This window comes from Glandiceps talaboti, chromosome 19 (assembly GCF_964340395.1).
Source record: "Glandiceps talaboti chromosome 19, keGlaTala1.1, whole genome shotgun sequence".
Taxonomy (NCBI): Eukaryota; Metazoa; Hemichordata; class Enteropneusta; family Spengelidae; genus Glandiceps; species Glandiceps talaboti.
The window spans coordinates 359902-370187 of NC_135567.1; the positions used below are offsets into that span (position 1 = coordinate 359902).

At 35.9% G+C, this 10286-nt stretch overlaps 1 protein-coding gene across 2 annotated transcripts in view; it reads right to left on the reverse strand.

Annotated features, from left to right (window-relative positions):
* Positions 1–9915, reverse strand: part of LOC144449962 (RNA-binding protein, mRNA-processing factor 2a-like) — a 287300-nt gene extending 277385 nt beyond the window's left edge. The window contains exons 1-2 of one of the 2 annotated variants that reach the window (XM_078140528.1): positions 9778–9915; positions 7148–7320 (exon numbers count right to left, since the gene is read on the reverse strand). In XM_078140528.1, coding sequence (XP_077996654.1) covers positions 7148–7213 — 66 coding nt within the window. In that variant the 5' untranslated portion in view covers positions 7214–7320; positions 9778–9915. Of the gene's footprint in view, positions 1–7147; positions 7499–9777 lie in introns of those variants that run through there. The other variant, XM_078140529.1, reaches the window with a different exon arrangement.
* Positions 9916–10286: the final 371 nt, after the last annotated feature.

Here is a 10286-nt window from a genome sequence, read left to right on the forward strand (position 1 = left end):
TCTCATGACAACAAATTTCTTAACATGGTTTGAAAGTGTTGAGAGACTAAGATAAAACATACAGCAACCACCCAGCTGTTCCATCTGACTTCATAACTATCTCCATCACAGACAGAGACTCTGCAAAAATACCTCTGGTGTTATTTTTACTCTTGTTTTGTCTTTTTTCAGTCCTGGTTTGTCTTTCAGTCCTGGTTTGTCTTTCACCTGTGTGTTTTTTCACCCTTATAAGTTTCTGTTCATGCTTCTTTCATTATTTGTAATTAGGCCTACCAGTAGAATTGTGTAAGTTTACATAAAATGATGAAACTATATATCTATCCCAACATATACTGGTACAGTACAAATCATAACATTTTTCCACAACCAGGATATTGTCAGAAATAAGCAATTTTCGCCAAAAACATTTTAACAATTGTTCATATCATATTTGTTTCTGTCACATGGTCATAGTCAGAAATGAGCAATTTCCTGCCAAAAAATATCAATCATTTTTTTTTCAATTTGCAAATTTTTGTACCTAATATGTCAATACTGATAAATTAGATATCGTAACGATTGTGTTCACAACCAGGATATTTCTCTAAATAGAACCAGAACTATGGAAATTCTCACTAAAACACAATTTTTGTAATCCTGCATGCAACCAAGATTTAATTATTATATATCAATTACTATTACAGTTAAATATTTTGACAATAATATCATGATTTCACATTTTTGTGCAATACATTTTTTTGTATGTAAGGTATAATTTGGGGTCAATGACCTAGATACCAATATCATTTGGGGTCAATGACCTAACTACCAATAACATTTGCCTAATCTACCACAGGAAAATAAAACACTTTTTCCTAGAGGCTCCTTAAAATGTTTTTAAACAAAATTATGTGAACAATGGTAGAAGAGAGTGGCATATAAGATAACATGAAGTGAGACTATGGCTTGTCACTTATCATCAATTGATCAATTCAGATGTTTCTACTACAGGCTACGATAGACTTGCAATGACATAATTTCTTAAATTTAATATTTGTCCAAAAAAAATTATACTTATTTCATTTCTAAACACAAATCTTTGGAAAAAAAACAACTATTCATTTCAAATCAAATTAAAATATTCAACTATTTATTTCAAATTAAATTAAAAATGTTCAACTATTTATTTCAAATTAAATTAAAATATTCAACTATTTATTTCAAATTAAATTAAAATATTCAACTACTTATTTCAAATTAAATTAAAATATTCAACTACTTATTTCAAATTAAATTAAAATATTCAACTACTTATTTCAAATTAAATTAAAATATTCAACTACTTATTTCAAATCTTGGTTAAATTGTTGCTTGTTATTCTTCAAAAACAAACATATACATTGTTTACATTATGTTTACAACAGAATAATTTTAAGAAAGTTTTCAATATTTCCATGTTTCAATATTTTATCTATAATTTTGAAATACTCCTGTATCAAGTCTAACTTGGTATGTCAGCTTCTTAACGTAAAGTTCTTAATTCAATATTTTGTGTTATATTGTTTATGACTCTGAAGTGTTTTGATAGCAAAGTAATAATTTTGACAAAAAAAGAAAAGTTTTACTATTGTATTGGTTATAGTAAAGAAGACTACACTAAGATTGGGTAAGTAACAAAGTAACAAAGTAAGCCACAATAGAATCACATTGAATACCAAAATATCACACAAATTGAGCTACTGACAGAAAGTGGCATTTCACTGTTAAGGAAGAAATACACCATTTGATATCTGGAGCAGGTGGAAAGAATAAAACTTGTTGCTGGCCAAAAGTGTTGGAAAATTTATACTGACCAACTCGACAGAAAAGCAAATTTGTTTCCTGGGTATGAGCTAAAAAAAATTGTTTTGCTACAAATGTAGAAACTTACTACAAATGTCAAATTCACAAGTACATACTGTATGTTTCTGGTGCTACCGCCTCCAGCACCTAATCTTTCAAAGTTTCTTGTCAAAGATTTATACTAACTGTTGGCAAATCCTAAAACAAAGCAAAATACTTCCATCGAATCAAATAAGTAAAAGTACTCAACTGACTTAGTACCTTGAATGAATCCTGTCATAATGATAAAGTCATTTCAAATGGTATGACATGCAACAATCAATAAACATGTACTTCCAGGATTATTTTTTGGTCTTAGTTATCAGAATTAAAATTTCAACTGTGATCAGGAAAGAGTATTGTTATCACCTTGACATGTTTAAACTAAATTGTAACACAATACCAGTTAAATTAAATTGTAACACCAGATAGCAATTTTTTAGTCCTTAAATTTGAAAAAAAATTCTATGGCTGGGAGAGGGTTTCACCCTTATTTGGCATAAACAGAATTTGCTGTCTAGTTAATGTCGGAAAAAAAATTGCTGTCAAGCCTAATAAAAAAAATTGTGTGGTTCTGATTACACTCAATTTTAGAATAGAAGGGGTAGGTAGATTTTTTCATTGTATTTTTTTAAGGTGTGCATGTCTAGGTCAGGTAGTTATGTGTTTTCCAAATGGTCTCTGTGTTATTGGTTTCTTCCCATCATATGTACAACCATTACAGACAGGAAGAACAGTTTTTTATTGTCTTTTCTGGCGAGACTTCACAGTTCTTAACATTTTTTTCTCAAACATAAAAAAAATGTTTAGGGTCGGCAATGAAAACTAGGTAACCAAACATCTTTTTTTTCTATACCTCATGGTGGTTGCAAAAACTGTTGAGTCCAAATTTTCCCCCTTCTCCCCCCCCCTCCCCCCCCCCATGTATGGTATGATACAGGAAGTCAGTGAAAAGAAAATTTGCATGAAAGTCAGAGAGATAGAATTTAACTACTAAAAAAAAGTGACATTTTTCCAAAATTTCTCAAAGACAATTAAACAAGAAACAATACTGAATTTTGTTTGTAACTCTTACACCAACAATTGTGTCAAACCTAAAGAAAAATTGCGCTATTGACAAAAAGAGACAGATATAAGCCTGATGTGAACAGTGTGGTGGATTCACAGTGACAAACAACACCACTTATGAAATGCATGTGGTTTTCATTTAGCCATACATTCTAACCATGAGATCACAGCATGTAATCTTATGTGAGAAACACCTTCCATTGCTACATACAGAGTCATCACCAGAATGAACTTATCAACAGCTACCAAATACTGGTACAATTCATGCAAGCTGCTGCATGTCTAAGCTGAATAACATGGCCACCATTTTAAAAAGTAATTTAGGGTGTAAGGAATTCATGAGATGAGCACAGCAATTGCTTTCAAAGCTTTTGTGTAGATAGAGGCCTCCATGAAAAGAAAATGTTGTTAAACAAAAAAGGCATACACAATATGTAAATAATAGATGGGATAGGAGAGGGACTGTTGAACAATGGATCTTAGTGACCACAGGTCAACATTTTGCCACTTTGCTTGGGTGGATTTACCATGCAGTAGGCCAACAATTCAATGCTTTATTGTCATCAAATAGCGGTAGATGACATGTCTATACAACACAGCCCGACATGCAACAACAACCACTACGTTCACACACTTACTTCTAACTTTACATATTGTCTAATCACCAAACCACACAAACCTTTATTGAATTGTAATCTATCCTATAGAGGATACAATTCTCTGAACAGAACAGAACAGTTATTATTATTATTATTATTATTATTATTATTATTATTATTATTATTATTATTATTATTATTATTACTATTTTATTAGTAGTAGTAAAGAACAGTGAAATTTATCTTCTAAGAAATCTGTGGATCACTCAACAAGTTTATACAGCCACCATAATTAGAGTGGGCTATGGCGATGTAATTGGGTTTAGACTTAAATCACCAACCAAATCTATTTGACTTGTACACAGTTTGGGTCACCTACTTCTACACATTTCCCTTAACTTTGGGTCAGTTTTGTTGTACATGATTCAGTAGATTGCAGATGACAGCAGACGATATATTTTTGGGTCTCAAGAAAATCTGTCATCTGTCATGGTAGGGTAACAAAAATTTGTAGAAAATTTGGGTTGGCAACACCTCATCAATATCTGTCGTTCTGTCATTTAAATTTTATGTGCAACTGCACCTCTAACATATTTTTCCGGCAAAGTTCGAAGACATTTCAGACAGTGTCTATACTGTTATTTGAATACACAACAAAATTGATTCATAGAAGCAAAATCAATGGCCTCAAAAACTTGCTTCATTGGAGCAATATCAGCATACCTCAAAAATTTGATTTATCGGAGCAAAATTAACAGACCTCATTTGAGAAAATTACTACATATGTGGAGGAACCCATCTCCAAAAGAAGGATTCAAAAGAAGATAAAACTGCTACTTCAATGATAAGTTTAACAAACTCAGTTTCAAACACCAGCATTTCACACAATTCAACTAAATATCTATGCTAAAATGTATTCTAAAAGTTTTTAAATTCCAGTATTTCACATGATTTTACGAAAATGTATCCCAAAAGTTGATACTCTTTGACACTTTAAACCTTCAGTATTAACGACTTATCAAATATCATCTGCCTATAAAAGCGCAGGGAAACATGTAATCAGCTTATCCCATAAAGAATAAGAAGTGTTTACGCTACAATCACTGCACTGATAGGAAGTGTCAACAGTAGAGTGGTCACTAAAGTGTGATAATGAATTCACGATCACTTCCTAAGTACTTTTTGGTTAATCTATGGTCATTCTACTAAAAATTCACAATGTTTCACTAAATATTGTTGGTTTGTGCATGCTGCTGAGTTACAATTTATGGCCGTGTGACAACCAACAACCATATGGCCTTGAAAAGCAATATAGTAAGCTTTAATATAGCCGTAGGGTTAAAGCCATACAATATGTCGTCAGCAGTAGCAGACGACATGCTGAAAATACTGCTACAAAATTAAAATCTTACAAAATATTTTGAATAACTATTTGATTTTGGAATGCTTTTAGAGAAATCTCAGTCAGGTTCCATTCCTGTGGTAAGTTAAGTTATTATATATCAGTGTACTATTGTGGAAAACGTAAAAACTTTATTTTAGAAACCAAAAAAGCTCTACAAGTCCGGAGTTTTCATTTGTCAACTAGGAGGCCTACAGCTGTTGGACTTCACTGTCGTTTCTTATTAATGAACTCAACCGTCGTTTCTGTCGATGTATTTAACAATTAATTAAGTTGCCAACACAGTAGGATTCCAGATGTCCTAGTCTAGCAGAAGAGACAACAATTTCTATCATATAAAGACGTATTAGTTGTTGGCAGCCACTGCCTGCTGAGTCCTATGTTTAATAAGATACCCTGTCTAAGCTTGTTTACACCACGGAGAAATTGCGAATGGGCAATTACACTCGCCTTGTGTGTAGCACAATAAAAGCCAAAGTGTTCATCTTTAATGAAGGTCCATTGAAATAACGAGAACAAAAAGATTGGCTAGGACACTGAAAACACATCAGTGCGAAAGCCTTGCTCCTAAAAAGGCTCTTTCATAGTTGCAACCCAGATACGACGCTCACCTCTCACTAGCAGCTTGTACCTAGTCATTTCTCGCTAGCCTCACTACCTATACCTCCCATAACTTGGTGCTGTTTGAACGATATTTAAATATCTGTAGACAAATTATTTCCCCCGGTACGCTTGACAAACTCGAACAAAAGTCGACGCAAATAGAAATACTATCACTTCGGAAGTCTATCGGAAGTCCACATTGACCCATTCCACATACGCTTTTCAATGACAGTATTTATTTTATGTACAAACAAATCAAAGGCCTGTGAAGGTTTGGTAACAATAGAGGAACAACACAGATTTAAAGACACTTCAAGTCTACTTTTATGACAATAATAGTTCTTATATATTTGTAACCCCGAACATTGAAACGGCGAGGAGAAATAAAAGCCGTTTTTGACCCGAAGCAGTGTAGAGACTTTCCTTTTGAACGCGGGATTAGAGAGTCTGTGTATGGCGCCTAAACTATTGTAAGACGTTAGTGTGGTGTATTAAATTGTAATGAACCCAAACAACAGATCGAAACTTGGATACAGACATAATGAAATAATTTCAACATTTATCAGCGTCGAGTTTCGTATTAGAAACACTCGAAAATTGAATCACGATGGGTTTAACACTGAACTTTACATTGTGCGCACTTGTCAGTGGTGTCATATAGCGTAAGTGACCCCAACAACGTCTTGCAACGTAAGTTAACAGTCTCGCTACACTTTAGCAATATTTGTCAAAGTAATATAATATTTATCAGGAATCGACTTAACAGCGCTAACTGTCAAAAACGTTAGTTAAGAAGCCGTTAAAAACGCATTAATATTGGTTGAAACCCGACAAGTCAAACGATCTAAACGTCTTTGACAATGCTTTTTTTTACGACACAAGACATTTTTATATGTAAGTTTCATTGACGTATAACATACGTTTTCAATGTATCTGTTTACCTAAGACGGAAATATCTACTCTACACCCCTCAAATAATTCATAATCGCCTTCACTCACAAATTCAAAGATCGCTATTAGATATGTGACCAACATAGTGATTGTAACAGAACAAGACTACGTACGTTATGCAACAACAAGGCCACCTCTCGGCAGCTCATCTAACAACACAGCTCGTGAGGGATTTTTATCGAATCCTCGTGTCTACTCAGTATCAAGTAGGATGGTATGGGGTTACCTGTCCAACACACGTCACAACTCACAATGTTAGTGGAACGTGTTGTCTTGTTGACAAATTGTGTTGTCTGTATACATAGTTTGTAAATCTCCTAAACACACACGCCGGTCACTGCCTTTCAATGCAACGTTTACAGAAAGAATTAACACAAAACCGAGTGTATGTTGTCAATAATCAATGCTACACGTTTTGTTGACTTGGACAGGGGACACACATGTGAAAGATCGATAGCGAAGGAAGTTGAGAGGAACCCACACGCGTTTTAAGAAAGGGTGACCGTCTTGAAGACAAGGGGAGACCCCAAACTATACAGTTGTCGATATGCTTGAACTATCAACGATTCGATTACTAAGTGTCGTGTATGTTACAACGGTGGCTCTTGGAAATGTATTCGAGCGCTGCATGTTCGGTAGAGATAAGAAATCTAGCGAGACTTACCTCTTCCTCTGGTGTGCCGTTCGTAGTAGCCGAATTGGCTCCATCAAGGGTAACTGTGGTGGCCATGTCCGTACGTGCCCGCTTAGCTTCGGGTAGGTCCGCCTCCGTGATTTCTGTCGAAGGGGTGTACGGACGAGGAGTCTTGCTGGCGTGGGAAGGTATCTTGCCGGTCACTGCGGGAAACAGTTAGAAAAGACGAACGGCGATGAGACTTTAGAAAAAATACTCCACTATGTACTGTGTTTATGTGCTGACGGACTGCTCAACTACGCTGCGTTAGACTTCTGCATGGGTTAAAAAACAGTGAAGTACGAACGTGTATGTATAACGTGCATCGGCCGTTGAGACGTGTGTGTACACTGCGCTTAGGCCGTTCAGCTAAACTCGCCACTCGCCTCTATTATTATTTTATTAGCTTAGACGAACAGACAGTAAGAAGGTATGACGTCACTATGACCCGTAACGACCTGAGTTTCTTCTTCTCACCCATTATCCTTTGCGAAAAACCGCTACCAAAATGTATGTAGGCAATTCATGAACTTGATCGATCAACATAGCATTAATTCAAAAGACCATCTTAGCATAAAATAGCTTTCCCAACAACACACGTTTACCATGGCAACTGATCTAGAAATCGCGCCATTATCTTGTCACTTTCGATCTTTCCACCACGTTCTGACTGTTTATTTCTTCTAGAGCACCGGTTAAAACGTTTGCGAAAAATCCAAATACAAAATATTTACACTGTCGTATCTTACGAGTTACTGTACTGAATAATACATTCAAAAGAAAATTTATCGACAGCAAGGCACAGAGTTCTCTTTGTCATTAGAATCTTCGAACAAAAGCTATATGATAAAACTTATTTGCTAAAAAGCCGTCGCCATATTGTCTAGGGATAACTTGTCTTCACACTTTCGTAGTCAATCAACTTTTACGGGTCTGTTTTTATTCTAAAAGAAAGGCCACTCTTCAGAGGCGACAAATCGCCCGAGGGAAAATGAGATTACTCAACCAGGACTGACACACAACGGTCACACTGTTGCTCCCCTCCAGCAAAAATAGACCCGCCCAAACTCTTTATGGTGAGATAGGTCGCTATCTTTCGAACAATAGAAAATGGGAGTGGCTGTAACAAAATAGGGGAGAGAGATGTTGTCATTATTATCAGCTTATAGTTCTAGATTTTGATGTAACGGTGATGGGACGCTCTATTCGGTACGCCAACCGAGTCATCCCCATGGGAAAACTGTTCGCCACTATCGCACCGTAGAGGGCTCACATTGTTCTCTTCTTACTTGTTAAATTGTAACTGAACAAATTCAATGATAGTCTGACAAGGAAGTCTAATACAAAAAAAGTATACATTAATTTTGACAATCTTGTTTTGAAATAATTAAGAACGGGTATAACACGAACCGCTCAAAATTCATGTTTGAAAGTTCAATATATTTTTCTTAATGTGTAAAATAATGTAACTTGCGAACATTAAGGCTACAGTGATCGCTGTCTTCTTACAAAAGCACTTTTTATGCGAGTGGCATAAACCATGTTTTCGTCTTGAGCAATACAGACTTTTGGCATTTCACAGCAGTAAACAGCTTATTTGGTATCCACCAAGGGATCAAAAGAGACTTTTATGGAAACTAGTGACACGACAATGGGTTGAAGATTACAATGGAAGCCCGAGAAGTGAAAAGAAAGACCCCCGCTATCTCTGACGCTTGTTAGCGTTTCGACGACATGAACGGACGTAACGTCAGACAAAATGCATGAACTAAACACTGTCTCCTCTCTTATGTTTGCTTTGTACATCTCGCAAAATACCGATTATAGAAGGTAAGAAAATTGGCTTTTCAGATTTGTTGTGTTTGTTTGTCTCCCGCTGACAAGATTGTCTTTTTATATTTGTTGGACGGTACTGTGGGACGGGTTGGTGATTCATCTCAAATAATAGCTCAGCACATCACATCAATAGACGGAGTCTAATCCATTCTTTGTCAACCGAAAGACCTTATTCAACGTCTTTAAGAAATTATATGTCCTTGCAAATCATTTCACCCCCTTAAGGTCACGTAAATTGGACTAGGAGTAATTCCCACACTACGGTACAATAAAGCATACAGAACAGACACCAAAACTAGTAGTGTTTTCTTCGTCTACGTCTAGTACTGGTCCAAACATGTAACGCGTTTGGAGTTTTTGCATGTAACGCGTTTTGTAGTTTTCACTGATTGTGGTCGGTTAAACATGAACTAAAATATAGACAAACTACATCAATATTACGATTTAACACCACAAGTTGCAATATGACTTTTTAACTTGAAAAATATGTACATAGGTTTTCGTCGTTTCTATAGCGACCGGTGCAATGGTCGTTTATTCAAGGTTTTGATATAGCATAGCTTAAAACCCCAAATAACTAGCATTATTAGCCTTTATCACTGTTAAAGTGCGATTGTAGATAGACAAACGTCAGGCAATGTTTTAAGAAGTTACAGCGACAACACGATCTCAACCTTGTTGATGACACTCAACGTACTCGTTTTTAGGAACATTATGAACAGAGAGTGGAGAGAACTTAGCCAAGACCCGGAACAAACCGTAACGAAATAAAGAGATATTACTACCTGGTATCGTGTGGTACCCGCCGTATACTGCCGATAGCTCCAGCGTGGCTAACTTGACGTGTACAAATATAAAACGTACTTTAAATGTGGTTGATTAAATCCTTTGGACTCGGAGCTGCAGAAGTGCGACTATTTCGAGAACAACGCAGAGTCACTGTGAAACTATACAGTGTGTGGGGGGATTTTCTTTGTTGGGTTAGGGGGTCCTAAATTAATTAGAAGGTATAACCGTATATTCGACGTCAGTTCTTCATCGCGTCTTGATGGCATTGTCCACGTATCCAGTTATCTCCACTGCTGGCAAACCTAAAATATTTTATTGATTCGCTTTATGTTCAGTCGAAGTTGAGAAATTCCTTAAATGCACAATTTTCACAATATACTAGGAATTTTGATCCTGCTTACTGCATTTTAGATGTCTGCCTGTCTGCCTGTCTGTCTGTCTGTCTGTCTGTCTGTCTGTCTGTCTGTCTGTCTGTCTGTCTGTCTGTCTGTCTGTCTGTCTGTCT